The following is a 26810-nucleotide window of genomic DNA, read 5'->3' on the forward strand; positions in this document are numbered from 1 at the left end:
TACTTGACCCAAGGAAATCCAGCATTATGCTTCTGTCCCAGTTTTCCCTATTCCAGATGAACAGTCCCACAAGTATCTTGTAACAAGTCAGCTTTAAGTAAATGCCTCAGCAGAAGAATAATTCAACAGATACCTGTAAAATCTTCAACAAATGTTGTTTACATAAAACTTCAGTTAATCACTTTGTATTCAAAGAGAGTCAAAACCAAGCTAAGATATACTTTGAAATGCTAGAATTCAAGCACTATAGGTGACATTAACTAAGTTGAGGTGTTCAATATTGAAAAGTACTTACAGAAAACAAACTTCTGTAGGTAAGAATGTTCTTATTTTAAATTCAAGATAAGTTTTCTCATCCAAAATATTGAAAGCAACTACTACCAGTGCCAAGAAGTCCCTCTCTGTATAAATCTTCAGCTGCCACTGCAGTTTTGTTTTTTTTTTTTTTAGACTTCTACATACATTTGGTACTGTCAGTGTACAAATACAACAGAAACATGTCACTTTCCAAAGTGACTCGAGCCATTAATTGTGCATGTAGCTCTTTCCAAGTTACACAGCCCAAGCCAGTAAAGTTATGGCCCCAGCACTTCTGCCACAATCATCTCAAGTTTAGCCAAGAATTGTGTGGTATTTTAGGAAGTACTCATGATCACTTATTAAAATTCTACATGAAAATATAAGCAAATATCCAGCTTCTCATCCAGTCAAAAAGAGATTTTAATACACAAGGTTCAAAACTTACAACTCCCACGTAGCTACAGAGTAACCAGGCTCCTCCTATGTAGAAAACAACTTTTGACAGCCCCAATATGGAGTGCTAATACATCCTTGTCATAAAAGGAATCAATACAAAATAAATGTGTTAATGAATTTCAAATTCAAATGATCTCCAGCACTTCAATAGAATAGGTGTGAGATTCTCTCAGGTGGTTCAGTCTTTGTAATTCCCGCAAACTCCCTTCAATCTTGTTGAGTTCTGAGTAGAACCGTACCTGAAAAGAAGAAATCAGAGACATTTATAGGAAAATATATTTTAATTATTTTCATACATCATAATACTGTGAAACTATCTGTGGTTCTACACAGTTTAAGATATTTAAACCAACCAAACAAAGCAGCTTTTGAAATCCAAATGAGACAGAGGCAATGGCAATTCATGCTCAGGAAAGAGCACACAGAGGAGGACACACATGATTTGATTCACTATGTAATTTGTTGTTGTTTGTCTCCCCCCACTTTCTCAACATCCATATTTTGAATCCAACTGAAAATCAAATAATTATCCCACAAGATGCAACTTACTTGGGCTCTCACAAACTTATGCAGGTTTGAAAGCAACTCCTTTGCTTCTGGCAGCATCACCATGACAGTGAAGTGAGCATCAAGCAACAGGCACATCCAATCCATGATCTGAAGACAAACAAGAAAAGTACACTTACACTTCCCAGTCTGGAAATAACACACATTTGGCTTTAAAAGCTCAACTCTGAGACATGAACTTCTAATGCAAAATGCATGGGTTCATATTTTCAAGTATATTTGGGTTTTGATTGTTGAAGTGCTACATCTGACTTCATACAAGTTACACTGACAGATAGAAGTTTGTAGAATGAATGTAGATGTCAGTTGATTTTAGATATTCCCCAACTCCTCACAGTTACACACCCTAGAAAGGGAAGGAAGGAAGGACAGCTCTTAAAATGAGCTGCTCACCTGATTTATTGTGGGAGAGCGTATTCCAGGAAGAGTGGTGTTAACTTTTTCACTGCATTTCACATACAGGTAATATAAATACCTGAGAAATAGCTGAAAGTAGAAAAGTCAGAACATTTGTAAAGGACAAACATTTAATAGACTAAGAGGTTTTGTCCTATAGTGGTAATATTCATAAGGACTTTTTTGAAATTTTTTTGTTTTTGTTTTTGAATGCCAACACGGATGCCTGTATACTACACGTGAAAAACAAGTTTTATGGTTCTCTTACACCACCCACAGCTGAGTGTTTGAAAATTCTTAGCAATATTCAGTGTAAATTACTTTGAGGGGTAATCACTGTTCCAAGAGATGTCAGAGCTGAGATCAGCTTTGTTCTGATGTGGGGTTTTTCTGACATCACTGGAAAATCACATATATGCTCAGGTACACACAGCTCTTTAAGTTGCATTTCAGATTCTGAGAAATGGGGGAGTTTGGTGGGATTTTTTTCCTAAGATGAGGGGATCTAGATTTGTATTACATTTGGGATTATACAGAGTTTGTTTCTCATATTTTCTAAATTTCTGTTTCTGATGTAATTGACTAAATTACCATGTCTCTTTCCTAAAAACCATCTAAATCAAGCAAAGCTATTATTACCTGCTAACAGAATATGAACATTTTCCAGATATGCTGGATCATAAAGAGAGTTTCTTACTCACATGTTCTAAAACAAGTTAGGACTACAAATATCAAGAAAATTACTGAACTATGTGGAAAAATGTGGTATTCCTTAATATAAAATCTTATTAGGCATCCTAATTAGTGCATTAGTTTGTTATTCAGAAAGCAGAAAGTGAATTTCTAATATATAGTAGAAAAACTCTCTTCCCTTTCCCTCACCAAGAAATAATAATAAGGGTTTAAAAACCTTTTAATGTTAAAATACTTACAATAGCTTGTCCAGGTGAAAGGTTTTTCAGGTGAGGCAAAAGAAATGTTTCAGTGTAAGCTGAATGGAGAACAGCATTTCTGTGCAGTGCTATTAAGGGAATAACATTGCAGGAAAAACACCACTTTCTAGAAACCAGAGTGAATTCCAAAGAAAATATTTCTCCAGATTTTTGAATCTTATTTCTGTAATGAAAAATCTACAGCAACTGAACCATCACAATAGATTTAACTTGAACAGATCAGTCCACTGCAAGGGTGTAACTGCCTGAAGTGTTTGAACAGGCAAATATCCAAAGCATGGATACTTTTCTCTTAAGATACACTTAAAAAGATTATTGCAAAAGTGTAATAAAACTAAGTTTAAATCTGTGTAGATACATTCTAAAACCTAAATCTTTCTGTTTATATTCTAAACAGTTTTTCTACTGAGTAGGAAGCACTCTTATGAGGAGACCCCAGGGACTTTCAGCAGAAAGAGGAGCAGAGGCTGTGCCCTCTGCACAAACACCCACAGCACATGCAATGCTCTGGCTTCCCTTCACCACACAGAGGATACAGCAGTGCTGCCTTATGAGGCCCAACAGGGCAGGAGTCATCATCACTCCAGGGCTGGCTTTGATTTGGGATTTTGGAACCACACATGTCCTGGTTCATCTCTGCACCAAAACCATTTTCTACAATTTCAGTCTTAACTTCTTTGTCGTCGCATTCAACATCAATGTAGCAGATCACAGAATCAAGATTTACATCTATGTTTTGAAGATGGGATTCACTCATGCTGTGGAACAAAATTTCAGACATTTAATATTTTTATTATTAGCTTTAAAATCAGCAGTGTCATCAACACACATAATGAATTCTTTAAAGCTTATTAACAAAAACAAAAGTAGACTAAAATTTGGCAAAGAAAAAAAGGAAAAGATTTCATGTTACCTTAAAAATGCTTTCAGGCAAGCATAAGTAATTCCTTCAGGAATATCTGGAAACCGTTCTAGGCAGATTTGTAGGAGATGCACATCTTTTTTCTCCAAAGCAACAGCCATTAAATCTGGACATAAACTATAAGAATATGAAATTAATAGGTTGCACAGTCCACACTGAGATCTACACTGACAACTAAAGTAGTAATACTAATCTTCCTCCCTAGAGGATTGTTATGTAAAACAGCAACTTCATCAGAAAACAAGCACCTTTGGTACTAAATTCTGATAATTCAAGAGCAGCTTATAAAGAATTTTATTTCTACTCCTTTTAATTTTAGTTTTAAAGACTACTCCTTACACTTCAAAAAATGCAAGGTCACTACCTGTAGGACAGGTCCCGTGTTTCAACAATCTCCTGCAGGAAATGTTGAGGGTAGTACTTTGGATTTCTTTTACATCTGTCTATAAGGATATTGACCAGACAGCCAATGGTGGCTTGCAAATCTGGGGTTGGTACTTTTGTCATCAGTTTTCTCATTTCAGTTTCCAACACATAAATAGAAGCATCCTGGAAAAGACAAATATCATGCAAGTCAGAAGTACAGGACACATGTTTGAGAACTGCCCTGGCCTTAATTAGACCAAGTAGAAGCAGACCTATTTAGGAATTCAAGTTACAAAAATTTACAAAAATTCCTCATCACTCTGTGTTTTGATAGGATAGTTTCTCTTAAGCATGAAAAAGCCAAATGAGGAAATTCCTCACTCTGAACTCAGGTAAGCAGTAACTGCTCATGGATTAATAACCTGTTACATCAGAGACAATACCAAGGTGCCCAGCCACAGCTTAACTGTAGATAAGTTTCCCTTCCTGTGTGACCTATCACAGCACTTGCAGCAAGGAAGGAGCTAAATCCTATTGCTGTATTTGCAGTGGAATTCCTGACAATCCCTCTGACTTCCTAGAGCTGAAAGGTCTTCAACAAAATTAAAGCCATAAATAAGCAAAGATCATATGAAATATCCTCCCTTCTTTATTGTAAGAGACTGTCATTAAAAATAAATAAATTTGTGCAAGTTTCCAGAACCCAGCTGTTATAAGCTCTGTATAGTACAGTTCTCAAAACAGGCTCCTATGACAAAACTTAATTTCATCATGCCCAAATGCTGTTCTTCCACAATAATGATAATAACAATATCCTTCACCTCACCTGTTCAAGGCAGCTTGGCCAACCTGATATGTGCAAAAGGACATGGAAATAGGTAACAGCTTAAGAGACACCTAGAATATTCTGAGGGTGTCTAAACACTACTTCAGGGTGTTTGGGTTACTTACTTTAAGATTTAGTAAGAGCTGCCCAATTGATAAATTCTCTGGCTGTTGTTCAGTAACAGTGCGCCTTCTTGATCTTAACTATGGTAAAGAAAAACAGGGTTATTATTCTGTTCCAAAATACTTAAAGCAAGATACTTAATTTAACCAAGCTAACGGGACACTTCATGTGTCAACTTGCTGTCCAGACTATGATTATTAACTTCAATTCCAGAAACAGTGCTAGAAACAACCAGTAACAGATAAAGTGAAACTTCTTTCTGCTGCAACAGCTGAAAGTAACAGCATGGGGAAGAGACAAGACAAACAACATCTCAAATGACCCTAATGCTAACTTACTTTCTTTCTGGGATCTGCTTTTGAAGCTACAGACACCTGGGACTGAAAGGAAACCACCAGCTCTCCATCTTCCAGAGTATTCCAGTTCACAAATGAGGACACATCTGGGAACAAACAAATGAAACTACATGAAGAACACACTTACAGCCATTTACCGAAGTATGAATATTGCATCAACTTCTTATGCTAATAGATATTTTCTAAAATACAATGCAAGAGATTTTATGCCAAGAAAGTTGCCAGTTTTATTTCAGCAGCAGGTAACTTTATGATCTTTTTTATACTGTTTCTCCATTTTGCCTCTGGGAGCAGGAGAAGTAAGTTATTACACAATTTATCCTGAGCATTACTTGCAATATTTCACCAATGCAGCTTTTCATTAAAACCACTATGAGAGTACAATTTCCAATTGAATTTCACAAACTAAGGTTTGACATTATCCTATCCAATCACATACTCTTTGAAAATACTTTTAAGGAAACTGCATTTCACTTTGTTTTCAGTATTCATCACCAGCATTCCAGGGTTGTCAGTAATTCCAGTATCTGATTGACATCCCAGGTTAAGTGAAGCCACAATAAATCCAGACATTTGTGTGTTTTGGTGTTCCCAGCACCAGTAAATTTAACAGCCTGGAACATGGTACAGTGTGAAGTTGCTTCAAGCTGTTTAACTTCAATTAATTTTATAGGACTATGTTAAAATTTTTATACAATTTCAGACATCATCCCTTTACAACATCTTTTCACTGTAATTATTAAAAAAAAAAAAAATCTTACCAGGGGTTTGACTGCACTTGAGCTTTCCCACAGCAGCTGCCAAAGATGATGTTTCACACTTGTACATAATTACAGTCAGCACTTTCCCATGAATTAGAAAAAATTTTTCCTCATAACACCACAACTGCAAAATATTCAAGTGTATCATTAATGAGATGAGCAGAAAAGTGATGAGTTTTGTGCTCAGTGATTTTATTCACACCAAACAATCATGCCTATGAGAAGTGCCAAAGTACTCAATTATCACAGAAATTCCTACAGGTCACCATCCCCCCAAATGGTCAGTATTCATTTTGCTGCAGAAGTTGCAATTACTGCTCCTGCAGTACCAGCAGAGCTCTGCAGCCCAACACTCCAACACTCCCTTCCCTGCTGCCAAATGCACAAAGCTCAAGGACCCCAAACCCACGGCTGAGCTTTTACCTGGCCACTGGTCCCCAGGGGCAGCTCCCTTGAGGTTTGCAAGGTGTGAAATTTTGTATTCCATACGGTCAGGCACTCTGAGGGAAGTAAGAGACAGTTGAGACCAAAAAGCAACATAAGTGCTACATTTGCTTTTGCTGCTTTCAGTTACAAACACTGGAAGAAACAGAAACAACAGTTTCAAAACAGCTCAGCCAGTATTTAGCATTAGGAATTACAACACTCAGGTTAAATCTCAATTTAAAGAAAAGTTGATTTTCCAGTGAAGAGCTTTAAACCAGAAGCTGGCACAAGAGAGAAAGCACAAATTTCCCACCTCAGTGCCCTGTCCAAAGAAATTTTAGACCTTACAACATCTTAATATGATTTTTTAAGCTACCTCTGGGCTCTTTCCTAGGTGCAGTCAGACTGCCCAACACTGCAACGTGGTTTTTGTCCAGGGCAACTAAAGATGTTCCTTTCAGAACAGTTGCAGATGTTGAAAAGTTTAGCAGTAGTGACTTAGACAAAATTTCTTCTTCTTCCTCTTCTTCAGAATCTTGCTGCAGAGGTATCAGAATCTGGTACACAGAGTCATTGGAATCTGTCAAAAGAAAAATAATAATCACTCTTTTACAATTGTTTTTTGTGAAAAAAAAAAACAAACCTGTTTGATATCACATGGCAAAAGGACATCCAAAAAAGAAAAACATATGCTGAAAGAATTAATACAGGATATTTAAAGGACTTATGATGATCCAAAGCAGCAAAACAAAGGTACAGTAATAAAGGTGTAATGATATCTGCAGGGTAGAAGTGATCACAGGTAGGAACAGTTGGCTTTTGCAACCATGAAGCTATCAAGAATCTTTAATTACTACCTGCAGCTGTTTCAGGAAGTTTAAAAAACTAAAAAATATTAAACAGCAAATCATAAATATGAACATTTGATGTCATTTCATACAATTCTTTGCTTCCTTATCACAACCCATTAACAAATATAACTTACACAAACACAGAAGTTTGACAGTTTGGTTTGTTATATGTGCTGTGAAACACACTGGCTTGGCTGATTCCTGTTGTTCAAGCTTGTATTTGTGTAGACTACTCAGCTTAGGTTTCTGTACATAGACAAAAAAATCCTTATCCTAAAATAAAAAAAAAGAAAAATTTCCCTTAAATTATACAAAGATATAGCAGAAATTTAGGCATCAGTACTGCTTAACTTTGGATGTTTGAAAGAATAAGGAAATTGTATTTTCTATAGGACATACAGAATAATTTTGAACAGTCTGCAGACTCTTAACAAGTAAAGAAAATTCTTATTTGATGCAACAAATGGATTTACAGGAAGAAGTATTAGCATAAAGACAGATTCATGTATAATTCCATTTTTAAAACACACATGCTATTCAACAGTTCTTCACAATGAGGGATGAAGAGTCAGACAATGTTCACTGTACTTCATCTTATTAATTGTTCTCTGCAGTTCTGAGAGCCCTGAATGCAACACAACATTCATTTAACTGCTCTATTGATTATATCAGGATAATGATTCCACTAAAAGATCTTAAAATCAAATGAAACTGGTGACGGATTTGGAAAAAAAAAAAAAAGCACTTGGGTCTCCTGCTCTGAGAGTTTTGAAAATAAAAAGTATTTTACTCACTTTCTCAGTAGTGAAAATTAAGACAGGTTGTTGGCCTTCCATAAAAGCTCCACTCCACCTAAAACCAGAAAGTTGGATGAACATCTTCCAAATTCTAGGTTTATACATAAAGTCTTATCACTATTACTTAGACATCTTCTAATTTTTAGGAAATCTCTATAAATAACTCTGAGATTTGAAAAACAATGTGTTGGAAGAAAACACCCAACCCCATGATCTTGGCCTTTGATTTCCCCCCATCTCCTCAGAAGAGAGGAGTAATTTTCACAGTCAATTCCTCCAGGTAAGAATCATCACAAAGTGGCATCTCTTACCTGATGACTTCACCTGAGATGACATTTTCAATCTCCTGCTGAGGGGCCTCCAGCAGCACATCCAGTGTCCTAACAGCCCCTCCCCTGAACAGCACCACTGGCCCTGCCTGGGGCAGGGAGTGGATCCTGTACACATCTGCTGAGAGCTGCAACAACAAAACCAAATCTCTGCTCTCTGCTCCATACCCTGGAAAACGAGGGCTTATTCATTATTTTAACTTTTTCAAATAAACTTTTAACAGAAGAATGATGAGCCTTGAAGATTCTTAATAACGTAGATCTAGTAGCTGCTGATTTGCTGAAATGCCACAAATAATGCCCAACAAAAAATACCCCAAGGAAAATGTCCTGATGAGCATCACATTCCTGATCACATCAGAAAAAACATGACAGTGTCAGGAGGTCACACATCTGCTCTACAGCAATACACAAAATGATGTTTAACACATCAACCAGAGCACAAAGATCTGTTGTGAACACAATTCATCATCTTTAGAAAGTCCTCAGAAATGCTGGCCTTGGCATAACAACCTCTTAAAGAGAAATATTGTGATCATAAAGTCAGTGCAAGTGGATTCCCTACAATACTCCACAACATCATGAAGCACAAGTAAAGCTAAAATGTAATATGGCCAATATTATGAAAATTAGAGCACTTTTTCCCTCCACCAGGATCCAAAACACATAGAACACATGAAGGAGACTTACTGTTGCTTTGAAGGCTTTGTCCAAGTTAATGTCTTCATTCTTCCATATTCTTAAAACCTTTAAGAGAAGCATCATTTTTAGGTAAAACAGTAACCACAGACTTCTCAACACTTAAAATACCAGCAACTGCAACAGCAGGAAAACACAGTGAGTATTCACAGTGACCTGAGTGGGAACTGCCCCAGGGGGGAGCAAAACCAACAGGAATAGAAACCAAGCTCAGAAATCCTGAGCTGGAATGAAAGGACGGGAAAGAATAAAAAAAAACAAAGACACAGCAGAACTCTGAATGAAAATAGATCAGAGTGATGGAGACAGGTGAGATACAGATGGGCTGGTTCTCACAAGCAATGCAAGGCCAGGAGTGATAGTTCATCAACAACAACAAAAACCCAAAGGCTCAGCATGATCTAAGCAAATGCTACTCGTACAAAGAGAAATTTTTAACTGTGGAAAAAAAGCACAAAAACAAGGATAGGGGTGTGAATTATTGTAACCATTGCAGTACCATGATCACACAGCTGTAAATGCCACCCAGGCTGCAACAGGAGAGAAAACTCATCCTTAGGGAGGGATGCAGGAGGCACTGAGACCCTCCTGTGTTCAAAGGGCTGCCAGACCACAGTGCTCAGCACAGAGGCTGCTCATGCCACCACTGTGCCAAGGGCTCCCCACACTTTCAACCAGAAATGTCACACTGCTGAACTTTTCCTACCTGCATTCCCTCAGGACCCACCAAATCCTTTTTCCCTCTACAGAAGGATGAAGGCTCTCACCTTGTCATCATGAACTGCAATAAACTCGTGGGTTTCAAAGTTGCACACGACAGGACAGGTGAGAATCTGCCCATGTTTGACTGACCAACAGCCCAGGGGCTTCTGATCCGAAATCTACAGTCAGAACAAAGACACTGCAATTAAAATGGAACATATCAAAGACCACATTGGGTACTTCTCTCATGACAGAAAGGAAATGTGAGGCTGCCACATCTGACCTGAATTAAAATATTAAAATATGAAAACTGCTATACTCAGAAATTCCTCTTGAGCATTCCTATTTCCACCTCTAACACCAACAATTTCAGAATAACAGGAAATAACTCTGCATTATTTAGATTTCTTTACATGTAAGAAATAACTGACCTGTAACAGTTTAAAGGGGTTATGCCATGTATCAAAGGTATAAGGCACAGCTTTTTTAAAGGGCAGATATTTTATCAGTAGTGTAATTTGTTTTTACTGACTAGTACAATCATATATAGACTTGTGCCTTTTCTCTTCGTATTTCAAGGTGAGTTATTGAGACCAAGAGCAGTGGATTTTGCAGTCTGAGCTGCTCTGAATGATTCACACCTGACTGCTCTGAGGGCACTCAACCCCCTCTCCTCACCCAGAGTACACTGGGCATATTCACAACACAGTGGTGTTAGCACATATCATCTTGGCAGTGGGAATAAACAAACCAAAAAGAAGCTGTACCATCAACCCACTGAGATCATAGAATGGCCTGGGTTGGGAGGGACTGGAGATCACCAAGTTCCAGCCCCTGCCACGGGCAGGGACACGTTCCACTGTCCCAGGTTGCTCCAAGCCCTGTCCCACCTGGCCTTGGACATTTCCAGTGATGGAGCAGCCACAGCTGCTCTGGGAACCTGTGCCAGGGCCTCGCCTCCCTCACAGGGAACAATTTCTTCTCAATATCTAATCTAAACCTACTCTGTCAGTTTAAACCATTCCTGCTTGTCCTGTCACTACAACCCCCAGCCGCATGGATGTGATAGTCAACTAAATATAGAAACTCAGATATTCGCCTTAAAGTTTCTTCTGATGGTCTTCTAAACAGAGTCCAGAACACAATTTCATTTTCAGGTGCTACAAACTAAAGTTCCTGCTGCCAGCAGGACGGCAGCTGACACCGAGCTGACAGCCCAGGGCACTGCAGGGAACACGCACTGCGGCTTCGGGAAAGTGTTTTTGGGACGGGGAGTGGACAGGGAATACCAGCAGCAGGAGAAATACGCGAACAGGCGCCCGAGCCGCCCCGTGTGCCGAGCAGATGGAGCGGGGGCAGAGCACGGCGGGGCCTGGCCCGGGCAGGCCGAGGGAGAGCGAAAACGGGAACAGCGCGGCCCCGGGACACCCCGCCATGCCGGGACAGCGCTGCCGGCCCGGAGCGCGCGCGGGCGGTACCTTGAAGAGCGTGGCGGCCCGGCCGCGCTCGGTGAGCAGCACGAGGTCCTGGCCCGGGCCCGGCTCCAGGCACAGCCCGGGGCCGCCGCCGCCGGGGCCCGGCCCGCGCAGCGTGAAGCTCTCGCACAGCGCCGCCATCTTGGCCAGGCCCGGATCCCGCGAGACTCGGCGCGGCGCGCGCAGCCCCGCGTGACCCGGGGCGGGGCCGCGACAGACGCGGCGCTGTCGCGACAGGCGCGCGCGCTGCGGCCGTGCCCGGCCGCGCCTCAGGGCGGCTCCGCAGCGGCTGCGGGCGTGCGAGCCCGCTGCGCCCCGGCTGTGTTAGAAACTGTACGTGTTGTAAAAGCTGAGGAAAGCGGGTGACAGCTGTGTCAGGACGGTGCCACAGAGCGGGACAGCCGGGTCCCAGGGCATGGCCCCTCTTCAGGTGTCCCCATCGCTGCCGCGGCCCATCCCCGGCAGCGCGGCTGCGTGCTAATGAGGGATCCGATTTGTGCTAATTAACGGGTCACGTGCGCGCCAATGAGAGGGGTCACCTCTCTGCTAATGACGGTCACGGGCGCGCTGATTTGCGCGGGACGGGCGGTGAAGGCGTCCCGGGGGTCGCAGGTCCCGCTGGGTTTGGGGTGTCCCGGGGCGCGGCCCCGCCCGTGCGGCACACGGGGATTGTCCCCGGGCAGCCGCAGAGCCCCGTTCGGGTTTTCACCGCTTTGTGTTTTCCTGTGTAGATTTTGAGTGTGTGCAGATTTCAGTGCCCTACCCCAGCTGTAAAGGGTCAGGGCGGGTCTCTGGGGGTCCCTCTGGGTCCCTGCTCAGCCATGGGCACGGGGACCCAGCGGCTGCCCAGACCTGCCGGGGCTCTGTCCCCTTCGCTCCGCGCCATTCCCAATTTAAAACATTCCCTCTTTGTCCCCTGCCCTGTCCCACGCTGCCCTGAAGCTTTTCCCTCCTGAATGAGCGCTGCCGTTCCGCTGGAGCAGGGAAAGCTTCGTTTCTATGGAGAAAGTCTCTGTGTAAAATCTGTAAAGAACCCTTGTGCGAGGGAAATTTCTGTTGACTAAAATTAACTGACTTGGAGACAAGCCTGAGAGGATTCGAGAACTCTCCTTTCCAGCATTTTCCAGTTATTTGGTGCAACACTGCGCTGCCAAACCCTGCATAAAGAATTCGATTCCCTACTGAAAAACTTTCTTGTCAACCAAATGGTCATTTACAAGTGAATGGGCTAATGCCAGACTCATGGGGCACCTGCCCGGGTAAAACCTTTACAGAGCTGGGGCACAACAGAATCCAGGAGAAGCTGTAAGTGCTTTACATTTTCCTCACACAGCTATTTCTTTGTGCTGTTTAACTTTGAGGAAGTGACTTGCAGAGCTGGGGTAGAAATGTCAATGGTACATGTTAATGAGGAGGTTCCTGCCTAGAGGAGTCCCAGTAAGGGAAAACAGCCGCCATTGTAAAGAATAGTTGTTGGTAGTTTATTTACAACAAAACGCAACGAAAAAGACAATATTAAAAATAATAAATAACTTGGAAAAAACAGAAACTAAGTGATATGAGGAAAATGACAGTCAAATTCTCCTGCTGAGCCTTGCACTGTTGAACGTGCAGAGCAAACCAAGACTTGGTCCTTCTCTGATGGTGGTGATGCATTGCCTGATGTTGCCATCAGTGCTCTAAATAAAAGAAATTAATTACTGGACATAACAGAATCACATGGAATTATCACAGAAGTGAAATAAACCAATAAAACCTGTTTTAGTGACACCACAAAACTACAGGAGATCATAATTCAATGACCATGCTGTTCATTTAAAGCAAAATATTTTTAGACTTATTTAGCAATTTTAACTTACACATAGAAAACCAAGTCCAAACAATGGCAACAGAAAATCTCCTATTGACAAGATCTTGAATTCTCTCTTACTGCACTCACTAATTCATAAAAAGCATATACATTTGGCTTATTTCAAAGGATAACACATTGTTTTGAAGTTATAGTGCAGCAAGCTTCAAAGCAATTTTAGCAAAGTATAGCGGTCTTGTTACAAACTGAAATTCAAGGAACAAATATTTCAGTTTCAAAGTCTCTACAGCAGCAATTAATGCAAATTGGCTACTAGATGTCACAAAATCACCTTCCAGAATAACCAAAAAAGCCAAAGAACAAGGTCAAATAGTTTCTTTCCACAGGATTTATCCAATCCTTTACAAAATTAACCATTACATTCATAAGAAATCCCACTGAGTACATTTCAGGAATGTGCTGCTTGCTCCTCACAACTTTTGTGGGTTCCTCCTTTTTTGATTTTTTAGGAGATCAACCCTTCTGAAGCTACACTGAATTGCCAGTTGTTTTGCAATGGTCGTTCTGTCCCAAATACACAAAAGTACAAGCAAAGCCTGGAGGTTTTCACAGAAACCTGAACAAACTGGTCACAGTTTTTGCTCTGAACTGTATTCTCCTTGATAAACGATTCCTTGCCTAGTCCCAGCAGAGCTGCATCACAGAACTCTTGTCACTGTGGCAGAGAGGAGGAGCATGGCTGTGTTCACCATGCTCTGAGGCTGAACTCAGCAAATAATCACAGCAAAGTTTATTTTTGCAAACGAAGCGAGGAACACCTGCAAAACTCTTTCTTTTAATCCTAGATATGTCTGAAAACACAAGAGAAAGGGAAAAAGCAGTACTGAAAAACCTTCTCAAGGTGTTACACTGAAATACTCAGACCTTCCTTCTAATTTCATGTGTGCCTGCTGGGAATATTCTAGAAAAAGTTATCTTACCCTAAATAGCAGCCAACCAAACAGAAAAAGGCATTTAAAGATCATATTGACCAGGTGGGTGATGTCTGCTGGGGAAAGCAAGGCAGAACTCAGCACTGGATACTTCCACAATTTGTAAAACCTGGGGCATTCTTATCCAAAGCAGGGGCACATCAGAGATCTTTGAATTGGCCTTGGCTGGGCAGCAGGTGAGGCAGAGGCTGTTCCTGACCCTGACTGAAGCTGGGCACAGCAGGGAGTGTCCTGTCACTCTGACACTCCAGGATCTCTGTCTCTCTCCTACATCTCTGCCAGGCAGATATTCAAATCTGTCCTGTTCAGGTAGGCTAATGATTTCACAAATGACTTATCCCCAAACCTACTTAATACCATGATCGATGTATTGGAAATCAATCAGTTAAACATGAGTAAATGTGGGACTGCTGTGATGTAATAATCTGTGTCAAACCCAAATTCCAAAATGTGAATAGAAACAGTCACGTGTGAGCACCAGGACACTGAAAAGAGCTGAGCAAATTTGTCTTGGACAAATTAAAAATCCATTGAAGCAGACTTTCAGGTGGAGCAGACCTGAACTATTTCTGTATGGGCCAAAGTCAGGCAATGAGAAAACAACAAATGTGTTATGTTTTCAAAGGTTTCCCTTTGTCCAATCTTGATAGTAAACCAATAATAACAATAAAAAGATTACACATGATCCTGTGATCCCACAGTGTGCACCCTTGTTAAGGTGAAACCATAAACCAATGTAGGAAAGTTTTGTTTTCAGTATTACAGCAACTCCTTTTTAAACAAAACAGCATCACCCATCAGGTCACCAATGACTTGGAATTACCAGCTCTGGGAAGAAAATCAAGCCAAGCATGGACAGGACATGGGAGAATGCAGGAAGTCAGAGCAGAGCAAAGCTACAGAGAGCTCCTGGATTTTGCTGACTGCAGGATTCCCCCTGTCAGACAAACAAACACTTGTTTCAGTACAGGTTGGCAGTGGAATTACTCCTGCTACTAAAACTTCCCCTAAATACCAGACATTCCACAAAACTTGTGCTGCAGCTGCACTTCAGCCACCATGCCCCAGGTCTGGGCACCTCCAAACTGAGTGTTCAATATTCAGTGACAGCTCAGCTTTGGAGAAGTCTCTTTTTATCTAAATCCATGCACTGTCAGTGGTGGCACAAAGTCTCACCCCCTGGGATCATGATTCAGGTAGGAGCTGCCATCCATCCCCTGGGGATTGAAGTGGCTCAGTGATGTCACCAAGAGACAGGAGCTGCAGCAGCCATGGAACAGCAGCTTGGGTGGAAGAGAGCAAAGTGCTCCAAAGGGGACAGCAGGGAAAGTTCTCACCCAGTTCATGCTTTGAAGAGGAAGGAAGGAAAAAAGGAACCACTCCTGCCATTCATTTTTTTCCTTCTTCCACTATCTACACTTCCCTCTGGGAAACATCCTTGTCTACAGTAGAATTCCTGAGATTGAAGAGTGATTTCACACACAGACCAGGAAGAGCACTTCTGGTTCCTCAACGTCACCCATGATTAGTTTGCTTTTTGAAATGACAGATTTTGTGCCCCTTCCTCAAAGGAGGCAGTGCCTGGACCCAGCTCTGTCAGATTGTTCTGTTTAGCAAAGATGTGAGGCAGGAATGAAAAAGGAGTCTCCTGTTTTCTTTCCTTTACATTCAAGGTCACCCAGCCTGACTATCCACTCTTCTTGCAGCGAGAAGAAAAAAACAGAATTCATTGTTTTGTTTCTCAACTGGCACAATTCAGCTGCTTTTTTCAATGTCACAGAACACCACTGATGAACACCAACACTCTGAGCTCACAAAAGGACAGGGGAGAGTTAATAGAATACATTATCTACAAGAAATGGGTGGTTCCTTTTACAAATTCTGTGCAAGGTAGAAATAGTTCAATGGCCTCAAAGTCGGTGTAATTAATTACAACTGGGGCTTTGATACAGTGATATTTTAGGTTTGAAAATATTTGTGGTTTGTGTTTTAGGCCCCAAATCCTGAGTCATATTAAGCAAAATGTGGATCTGTTGGTGTTTAAGTACAATGAGTTACAGATCAAAGGTTTATGAACACGCAGGAGAAGCCTGAGAGTGGGAAAGATTTGAAAATTGGTTATAAAATAAGAAAATGGGAGGGTTTTTTTTTCTGTTAACCCTGCATTCTCGTTGGCACTAATTTGCCTCAGAAGTCCTTGGCAGATTTACTTAATACCTACTCCTAATTATAAATGCTGTGACCTAGATGAGGGTTTGCAGGCAGAATACTGCTACAGAAAGATTGGTTTTCGTTTATAGCATCCCCTCAGACTGTTCCATTGATGTCAGTAAGATGCACCATATGGCTTGAAACACTACTTTAGGAATATATAAACTACTTTCTCTTGCATGCACATTTCAGAAGGTTTTAAGGATCAGCTCTGAAGAAAGGAGTCATCTTTCCACACCAGAAAGATTATTTGAAACAAACAGAAAAACCCAACCAACAAACCACCACGACCTTTGTAGCAATTGAGTTATGTCACTCTTGCTGTGGCAGACATGGCTTATCATGAGGAAACATGCAGGGTTAATTTAAAAGTGTTTTTTCGATGGATCTGGAAGAGTAAGAGTTTCTGGAGCAGACTTTTTCCGAGGCCGATCTTTGGGAACTGCTAGGAAATCGGGAGCATCTGTGGAGAGAGGAGTTGATGGAGCACTAGATGGAGCACTGCGGGTTGAGGAAGGCATGGAAATGTTAGAGATAGATATTGCCGGTGGGAAAATCCCAATCTTCTGGTTGGTGGCTTCCTGAGTGGCTCGTTCAAACTCTCGGACTTCATCCATTGTCATGTCTTCAACGAGAAGGAATGAAAGACAAAGACATGTTAGAATAATTTCAAATAATCATTTCATCAACTCAGTTAAACTACTTCCATCCAAATCCTAAATCAGGGAATGATTGCTTATCATGCATCTCATTAAGTGATTCTCCACATGAATGCCTCCCCATTGTAAGGCGATGACTGGAGCACAATGAGCACAATGTGAAGGAAACAAAGTTTTAAGTACATTAATCACGTACTAATGCTTCTTCTACCTGGGTCTGAGCTGAATAAAGATTGAGTCTGAGCTGAATAAGGATTGTTGCCTCTGTAATTGCTGGGAAAATCCAGCTAGTCCACAGGGAACTGAAGTGTACGTTTAGATATAATCAGCAGGTAGCATTTTTCAGAACTTCAAACAAAATACAACCGAAACGGATTTTAAATTTTTCATTTAGATTATGAGCCCAAGTGGGCAAAGGGTTGTCATGGTTTGTTCATCTGCTGCAATTATTAAGAGATGAAAAATTCTCCTTCCATTGACTTGTAGCTGCAGCCTCATGCACAGGAGCGAGCCTGTTTTGCTTTTCCTCTGCTAAAGCCTAAAGAATTCCTCTCACTCGACAAAGGCACCGCATTCACAGCCGCGCTTCCCAACTTCCCATCCGGGAGCTGCACTTAAACCGCGCTGGGCAGGTGACAAATCCACTGCTCAAAAGCGCAGGGAAATGAGATGGGGGACTAAAGCACTTGGGGAGGGAAGTCGCGTTCCCAGGAGCTGTCCCGGGGTACCGGGGCTGTCCCGAGGTACCGGGGCTGTCCCGGGGTACCGGGGCTGTCCCGCGGTACCGGAGCTGTCCCGCGGTACCGGAGCTGTCCCGGGGTACCGGGGCTGTCCCGAGGTACCGGGGCTGTCCCGGGGTACCGGGGCTGTCCCGCGGTACCGGAGCTGTCCCGGGGTACCGGGGCTGTCCCGGGGTACCGGGGCTGTCCCGCGGTACCGGAGCTGTCCCGGGGTACCGGGGCTATCCCGCGGTACCGGGGCTGTCCCGCGGTACCGGAGCTGTCCCGGGGTACCGGAGCTGTCCCGGGGTACCGGGGCTGTCCCGGGGTACCGGAGCTGTCCCGGGGTACCGGAGCGGTACCGGAGCTATCCCGCGGTACCGGGGCTGTCCCGGGGTACCGGGGCTGTCCCGCGGTACCGGAGCTGTCCCGGGGTACCGGGGCTATCCCGCGGTACCGGGGCTGTCCCGCGGTACCGGAGCTGTCCCGGGGTACCGGAGCTGTCCCGCGGTACCGGGGCTGTCCCGGGGTACCGGAGCTGTCCCGCGGTACCGGAGCGGTACCGGAGCTATCCCGCGGTACCGGGGCTGTCCCGGGGTACCGGAGCTGTCCCGCGGTACCGGAGCGGTACCGGGGCTGTCCCGCGATACCGGGGCTGTCCCGCGGTACCGGAGCTGTCCCGGGGTACCGGGGCTATCCCGGGGTACCGGGGCTGTCCCGCGGTACCGGAGCCCACAAGAGGGCAGCGCGATCCCAGCGCGGACGGGCTCTGCCGGAGCAAAACCTCCCGTCACAGCGCAGGGAATGACATCTGCTCCAAACCGGGAAGTTGAGCAGAAAATCAGCAAGGCTCTTCTGGAACCTGCTGCTCCATGTCTGCAGTGCCTGCAAGACGCCCACCGAGCCAACTGAAGGCAATGTTAAGATTTTTTGCTGAATGTCAAGTTAAATTCATAAATTTGAAGGATTTCATTAGACCATTTATAGATTCTTTGAACTATGAAAGCTCAAAAACCTAGGAATAAAATCAGTAGTCTTTTCATCAATTAAGAAATCTCACACTTTCGAGTGTCTGAAGCACAGGAATGGCAGTGTGGATTACCAAATGTGTGACAAAATCCTGTCCTTCCAAGCACTGATGCTTTTTACCCCTACCCGGCTGCAGACATGTGCAACCTTGTTGTGTTCCAACATCACATTCAATAAACAAAAGTGTGCATGGTGCTGCCTCTGCTCCCCCTGCTCCACATCCCAGGGACCTTCCAGCCCACACTGGCACTCGCTAGGAGTGAGAAGCGCCAGGTTCAGATCTGACAGAAGTGCTGGCAATAAGCAGATGGTCCCAGGGGAACTGTACCTACTCGTGTTGGAGAGAGCTCTGAACCTGTTGTGCTGGTTTACATTTCGTTTCACACCCTCTAACAGTGGGGGAGTGTTTCTGCACTCAAATTGTCCCAAATCCCCCTGAAATCCCCGGGATTTTGATTGAGGAATTCTGTAGGACATGGACCAAAAGCTGTCTTGGATAAATGAAGGGGACAGTAAGGTTTCTGAGTGCACTGTCCTTTGAAGTGAAGTCTTGCTGAGTGGAGCCTCTAAGACTTAATTTTCAATTCAGACATTAAACTCTTCAATTGACTTTTACTTTTTAGCTTATATTTACTTTAATTTCCTTCTGCTCTGATATAAACTCAAGTAAAAAAGACCTCACACTTAGCTAGGAGGACTCAAATTCACTTTTTTTTCCCATTAATAACAACTTCTGTTCTGACATCAATGACAATTTTTCCACATGGAAACTACAGGTGGCAGACTTCATTCAGAACCAAACCCTGAAGTGTAGAGCCAAAATCTGAACTAATTCTCTGCTAAGGAATAACCTTGATGTCAGTGAAGCTGCTGTGTCACAAACACAAGAATTACCTTCCTGGGGACAGCTGGCACTGAGCAAGAGCCAAGGAAAGACTTGGAGCCCTTCAGGCCTTGCCCCACACTGATTACATGACTAAACCAGCATTGAGATCCACAGCACTATTAGCAGAAATAAAGGAATAATGACATTTCAGGAGCAAGGGCCACTGCATATTCTCTATTTGCAGAGTATCAATCTCTAATTTTAGACCTCTATTTGTGGGGCCAAAATTAGGTAATTAATTACTTTATGAAATCTCCAGACTTTGAACCAGGGAACCTACACAGAAACCTTTCCCACAAACCACTGTCACATACTTCTGAAAATACTTCCCACCTTATCAGTAGCTTATCAATAAAGGAGACATTAAAGTTACCTTGAAAAGAGTGAATAACTCATTAGATTTTTTTTTTTTCCTGGTGAAACAAAGAATTTTGTGAGTTCCATAGAAGTTTTCCACTCCCCATGTTCTTGGCTTTTTGACTGGACCACTGTGAACTCCTGCATTTTTTAACTATTCAAAGAATAGAAAGTAAAAATCCTCTTTAACTTCCTCTTTATGCATCCAACTGAAATTTGAGCATTGTGTTTTCCTGGAAGCCAAGGAGTTGTATATGAGCCCAACCCCACCCTCCCTTACATAACTGGCAGGATTACAGTGCAAACCAAAGGCAGGATTGCACTTCATGGAGAAAGATTCTGTTCTTATTGAAGTAAAACCTCCCCAAAATTCCACTGACTGATCAGCAATCGGTTGCTCTTTTCTGGTCTGTGCAGGTGCATTGGCTGAGGATGGGCAATATGTTTTAAAAATTGACATACTCTTGCTTTGGCATGGCTCTCTATTTCATCCACAGTAGATGAATGTTGGTTGCAAACTTTAATGTTGGTTTTTTCATGCATATTTTTCTCGTATTCTCGAACATCATCCATAGTCATATCTGTAAAAAGTTCAAAATTGTTGGCATTTTCCATTGAATCATTGCAAACTTCTTTTTTTTTTTTTTCCAAAGGAGAAGGTTCTAGGAACACGAAGTCTTTCAGCAGAAGCCAACAAAGGATTTTTTAAAAAGCAAGGAGCAACTAGCTTTATGAAAATTGCCTCATAAAGGTAGTTGTGTCAGCCAAGGAAGGTGCAAGGTTAAGTCAAAGGGAGTCAGAGAACAGGAAGGAGTGGAAATTGTTCAGGAGATTCTGTGTAATGTAAGGTAGGCAGGAAGTACTGAAGTGCAAGCCTTGGCCAAGGCCAAGATCTTCTAAAGAGATTTTAGAAGATCTTTTGGAATAAAGGATAGATACAGAAATATTATAAATATTTACTTACCTTTCCAGGACTTGCAAAAAGAGTTTTTGTTAACTTTGCATTGTACATCTCATAACCAACAAAATTCTTAGTTTTAGAGCCCACACCAGTATAGATTCCAGAAACTAGCACTTAAACTGGGAAGTGAATTAATAGTGACTATGTTAATGGTTGTGTAGCCTCAAGCAATTGAATGAATGATGAAAACTAGAAATATCTCACAAATGAGGCTGATCCCAGCAGGATCACTGAGCACTGCCCAGCCTGGCTGGGACACCCAGCACAGCCTGTCAGGCAATGTCAACACCTTCAACTGGATTTGTCACCAAGCACAACTCCAGCAAAAACATAAAGAATCCAATCATTGACCTGTGACTCTTGTGAGTATTCCCATGTTTTCCATAAATCCACTGGGCAGTGAGGAGTCAGAACAGGAGCAGTGTCAGAGTCTGGTCTGTTCTTTATGATGCTTTGGGAACTTCAGAGCCTCATAAAAACAGCCATCAACTTTTTACTTTAAACACTTAAAGAGCATTTTTTTAGCACAGTCTGCTTGCAAATGGGTGCCCTCTTGGTCATGCACTGTGATCTGCTCTTGAGGCTCCCATTTCCCTCAAATTTATGATGTGCCACTGGGATTTGGGAATTCTTGTATCACACCACTCCTTGTTCTGTGCTGTGACTTTACAAGGCAGCTTTTAAAGCAAGAGACAACTTCAGCTGTTGTAGTGGCAGCACCATCTCAAAATTTATCAGTAAAAAGAAATGCAGTCTAAAATTTTGATCAAAAGGAAATATGGAATGCCCCTAACTCATCTCTTTCAGTCTTTTACTGTTACTGGAATGAGAAAGAAGCTCAGAAGCTGTGTCAGTAACATGCTGGGATGCACTTTGCCAAGCAGAGAACATGCTCTTTATTAGTAAGTAACACTGAGAAAATAGAATTTCTCAATAATAAAGCTAAATACAGTTTAGTAAATTAAATGACAAAACATATTCATACTTACATGGTCAGTAACAGCAACCAGTCATTAACATAACACATTATTTATTACTGATTATTTGATTCAGTTTAGCTGACTACCACTATCTCCAGGTTTTTCTCAAACTTTCATTTTAAAAGATGCTAATAGACATTTAAAAATTATATTCTTGATGCTAGATTATTATATCTATTTTATTAAGTTCACATTTTTTAGGTTTTTTACTTAGGTTGATAATTAAGCTCTTAAAAATGCACTATATAAGTTAGTAAAAAGGCTCACTCTGACAGGAAAAATCCACAAGATAATTGTGTATCACAATATTTCATTTGTGGAAAGAGTATTTTTGACAGGGAAATTTCAAACTTAGGAGGGGAAAATCTACAGTGAAATGTTTTTGAGCTAAACCTGTTTGGTATGTTTAACTTCATGGCTATTCATTTGTCATCATTATCACTAACTGCTAAAGTGCAGCTGACACTTCGCTCCTCAATGACATTCTCCATCTCTCACTGTATAGATATTTTGGATAGACTGGGAGTAAATTTATGGGCTCAATTTTTACATTAAGTCAGGCTGTTCTATTTGAAATCAGCAGTTTCCCTACCTTGGTACAAGGATTGTTCTATTTCAGGTAAAAAATAATGGATTGCTCTATTTCAGGTAAAAAAAACAAATCTAAAATTAAAAAAATTAGCTCTGAGGAACTCTCTGGCTGGATATAAATTTCTTTAAGTAGTTTACATTCTGAATATATTGCCAAATCCCCATGATATGTTACAGGCCTGTCTCAGAAGGTGTTTTAAGAGTAGCTGTGATTATGGATATGTCTTACAGAAAATGCAAGTAAAAGATACAAACCCAGAGAGTTCATTTTAGACAATGTGATTGGCTGATGATAATTTTTGATATTCAGATTACTTTGTCCTACTGGAAGTGCCCATATTCCCACAGCTGGCTCATGGATTCCCAACACTTTTTGCATGCAGCTGCTGCTGAATCAGACCCTGTAGGATTTATGCTTATGTACATATTTTTTCAGAAAAGCTCCATCTTTTCTTTGTTGCAATCCATATCAATAGCTTAAAACTTTCCTAAAAAGCTGGAAATGTTTTGGATCAGAGGCCTTAGGAGTCTGCAGTATGGAAATGGCTGCAAGTTAAGGCTCTCCATGCAGATGACTCCTGGCTGCAGAGCACTGCTGGGATGGGAAGGCATCCCTGGATGCTGCCCAAATCCTCAAGTGTGCAGGGCCAGGCTGGATTGGGCTTGGGCAACCTGGTCTAGTGGAAGGTGTCCCTGCCCATGGAAGGGGGTGGAAGATGATCATTAACATGGTTCCATCTCCCCCATGAACAGCTCCCACTAGGACCTGGTGACTCATGAGAGCAAGTGGAGACCTGTTGATTGTCTCATCAGCCCTTTGGAGGGGCTGGCTCTGGAGGACACTCACCATACCACTCATCCACCCAGGCGAACGCCTGCCGGTGACCGATCAGGAGGATGTCTCTGACCACCTGCAAACAAGGAAAGGGGGAAACCTCAGCAGCAGCAAAGCACCTCATCTGCTTTCTTCAACAGGACTGAAAGTGAGAAATCCTCTGACCATGCTGGCTCTGAAGGGCTCCTAGTCCAGCTTCCCACTGGAGCTGGATCTGTTGCCAACACTGAACCATGGCTTTGATTAGCATGGGGATCCATTTGGGAATGTCTACAGATTCCACTAATCTTTGGCCAATTAGACATTCTGGATCTCTTATTTTCCCTTCTTAGTTTTCCAAACACGTAGAAGGTCAATACTACAAAAATTTTTATCACCTCATAGTTATGCTATTCACTAATTGATTTAAAAAATCAATCAGTAGACTGATTAGAAAACTTTCCCACTATCTGTTACTAAGGAATTATCCACCTCACTCACTGCAATGTGTATGGGAGCCCTGTGTACTCAGAAATACTTCAGCTCATATTGGCCACAGCACTGAAAATGTTATTGGTAGTTTTCCCCAACCTTAGGCCTGAGCTTTGTGATGTTTGTACCCACAGTGAAGTCCTGGGCTCTGCTCCAGCTCTTTCAGACCTTGTGAGAGGTCTGAGCATTCTGGGCCAAGCTCCCAGGCTTCTCCACAGCCACAGCCACATTCCTGTGAGTGCTCGAGTTCTGCTTATGTGAAGGATAAGAAACAGCTTCTGTTTCACTGACCTTGTGTACAAATTGCTCTACTCTGGTTTGAAGTCCCCAGACTTCAAATTTCACAGTCACAAGTTTGTAGGAACACATAATTGGCTGATGGGTCTCTCTCCAGCCTTCTTTCAATTGGCCTCTCCCAGTTTTCTGTGACTTGAAGTATTTGGGATCCTGCAAAACAAAGAAAACATACAGGGAAATGCAGGAAGGGAAGTTGTGTTTATCAGTGTGCTAAAGTGAAAGTTTGATAAGACAAAAATATGCTAATAAATATTATGAAAAAGTAATAGGAAATGGACTTTTAAAATGCACTAGGATATCCTAAAATCCAAGCCTGGCAGTGAATCAATGGCAGCATATTCTTGGAGATGCATTGACAATCATATCATCCAGGACATTTTCTGTTATTGCAAGTCATTACAGTGCAGTGCAGTCCAAGGGTTATTTATGGCCTTTGGGGAAAAAAAGTGCCTTTTCCAGAGGCTGCTTTTCCATTGCCCCTTGGTGCAAACTGCCTGTACTTTCCACCCACACCTGTGCCCTGAAATTCGGGTCCAGTTGGAGCTTTGGCACTTAAACACTGACCCTGACAAGGCCATTTTCAGTTTTAAGTGAACTTGCTCATCCTAAGATAAGTAGGAAACTCCTGCAGTTTATCCAACTCTGGTTATAATGAGTTATGAGCAAACAATGAGTAATCCCAACTCTGTTTCTCTTCCAGGAACTGGGAAATCACAGAAACTACACCATTGAAATTACAACATAATTTCATAAAACCATTAAAGACATTAGTTCGTCTTTTTAAAGTTTACTTTCATCTGTGCAAGATACAATTTTATCTATGAAAGTGTCATTTTCCATATTGGTATAATTCTAATTCCCTTTATGTCCAATCCTGCTAATTATATCTTGTAAATAGAAATAATTTATGGTTAAGCACTGATTGTCACAACTTGAAAATTATGTCACTTCAGAAAATTCATAGTGGAATTTCTAAAATCTGTCCTAAGGAGTAACCAGCAGTGCTCAGCTGTGTTCTTTCCCCAGTGCTGAGGTCTGGGGAGATCCTTTCTTACAAAAGCAGTTCAGTGTACTTAAATAGTGCTTAAATTGTGCATTAAATGGATGACAATCAGGAGAAAAAAACACAAAAAAATTGATGACTACTCTGATCTTCATTTTGCTTCATTCAGTGTGAGCCTATGTATCACCCAGCATTCATGTTTCCTACTGGTTAGTTATCTCTTAACTTCTGGTTTTATCCTAAACTGAAGCTCTGCCATTAAAGCTTCTCCACAAAGCTCTAATGAGGTGATAGTCTTTCCTCCTTGAGAAAGTCACTGCTTTTATTGCTGACACAGGCTTTGCAAAGGGGAGACTTTGAGCTCACAGTATAATAAGGTTTCAATGTTAAATCACCATAAAAAAGTTCAGCATCATCATTTATCAGACCAACACTCCCCTGTACAGCACAGCTCATGGTCACAGGCTGCTGCCAATCTTCTCACCCAACAAAGCTCAACCACATTTTCTGGTTGAAAGAGTTGTTTAATAATTGATCATTGCCTGAAGCAATCAAAAAAGGGAAGAAGGCATAATATTCAGGAAGATGTAACATTCTAGCTGGAGGTTTCTTAAAAAAATGAAATAATTACAGAAAATATTATTTCAAATATGTCAGCAAAATATTCCAGTGTGAAATAATCTCTAAAAAGGAAAATAGTTCCCTCTAAGTCAGGATCTGCTATTTCTTACACACACACAGTGCTCGTGTGATGGAGCCATTGCCTTGATTCAGCATTTCAGATACACACTTCAATAATTCTGAGTTGTACTTTACAATCCCTCAGAGAAAACCAGATCTACAATGGAATAACTTCAGTACAGTCCAAAGGGATTTAATGTAATCAGTTTGAGTCGGGATCAAATATCAAGAAATTCCAACTAAAAATGAAATAATAAATAACTGCCCTGCTTGGCTCCAAGTTTTATAGGTTGGGTTGGGTTTGGTTTGGTGAGTTCAACCCAGCAGACAAGGGGACACAGAGTGGGAATCACTCTGAACTTGGCAGCTCACAAATCACCCATGATTACAGTGCAACTGATCCATGACCACTCCCAGGTGCAAATCCCCTTAACAGCACCCAGAGATGGCACCTCTGCATCCCTTAATCCTGTCCTTTTTTCTTGAAGGACATGAGGATTAGTCACAAGTTGGCTGGAGAGCTCCATGGGAAGAGCCAGCCAATGATGGAAGGTTTGGGCAACTCACATCAAACAGCTCTTAGGGAAATTCCTGCCTCTCTGGAAACATTCACATATTGGTACTATAAAACTGCAGAGGGATGAATGGAAGCCAGCCCTCAGAGGAACAGATTCCCAGCCTGCTGTAGGAAAGATCAAGGTGTTAAAGACTTTCCTGAGTGCTTGCTCAGGGAGCTGAGACTCAAAGGCTGTACAAGAGCCAAGCAGTGGGATGTGAGGCACACTGTGACATTGGACAAAGTCAACCTGAGAATTTGATTTCTGGGCCAGCTCAGTGTTTGAGAGAGGTGAGCTGTTGTAAGGAAAACTAATATCCCTGGGCTTTAACCCAGATGCTAAAAATTACATGTTTAACAACATCTTGACTGTTGTAGAAAGACACAAATTCTGTCTCAGCAGTTGCTTGTGCTATGGATCATATAAGGAAGCCTTTAGGGGAAGAATCTCTACATTCACCTCTGTA

General features: G+C 42.0%; 2 protein-coding genes across 3 annotated transcripts in view; both read right to left on the reverse strand.

Annotated features, from left to right (window-relative positions):
* Positions 1 to 702: 702 nt before the first annotated feature.
* Positions 703 to 11483, reverse strand: NOL11 (nucleolar protein 11). The gene is made up of 18 exons (XM_079323865.1): positions 11309 to 11483; positions 9896 to 10009; positions 9120 to 9176; positions 8412 to 8557; positions 8098 to 8155; positions 7438 to 7576; positions 6829 to 7032; positions 6450 to 6526; positions 6027 to 6150; positions 5248 to 5351; positions 4912 to 4989; positions 3959 to 4143; positions 3586 to 3711; positions 3209 to 3430; positions 2652 to 2730; positions 1717 to 1809; positions 1306 to 1413; positions 703 to 995 (listed from the first exon to the last, which is right to left on the reverse strand). The coding sequence occupies exons 1-18, from the start codon at positions 11444 to 11446 to the stop codon at positions 882 to 884; spliced, it is 2166 nt and encodes a 721-aa protein (XP_079179991.1). The 5' UTR covers positions 11447 to 11483; the 3' UTR covers positions 703 to 881.
* Positions 11484 to 13635: 2152 nt separating this feature from the next.
* Positions 13636 to 26810, reverse strand: part of PITPNC1 (phosphatidylinositol transfer protein cytoplasmic 1) — a 77389-nt gene continuing 64214 nt past the window's right edge. The window contains exons 7-10 of one of the 2 annotated variants that reach the window (XM_079323202.1): positions 24098 to 24253; positions 23348 to 23411; positions 20431 to 20549; positions 13636 to 16943 (exon numbers count right to left, since the gene is read on the reverse strand). In XM_079323202.1, coding sequence (XP_079179328.1) covers positions 16938 to 16943; positions 20431 to 20549; positions 23348 to 23411; positions 24098 to 24253 — 345 coding nt within the window. In that variant the 3' untranslated portion in view covers positions 13636 to 16937. The remainder of the gene's footprint in view (positions 16944 to 20430; positions 20550 to 23347; positions 23412 to 24097; positions 24254 to 26810) is intronic. The other variant, XM_079323201.1, reaches the window with a different exon arrangement.

This window comes from Erithacus rubecula (genome assembly GCF_903797595.1).
Source record: "Erithacus rubecula genome assembly, chromosome: 20".
Taxonomy (NCBI): Eukaryota; Metazoa; Chordata; class Aves; order Passeriformes; family Muscicapidae; genus Erithacus; species Erithacus rubecula.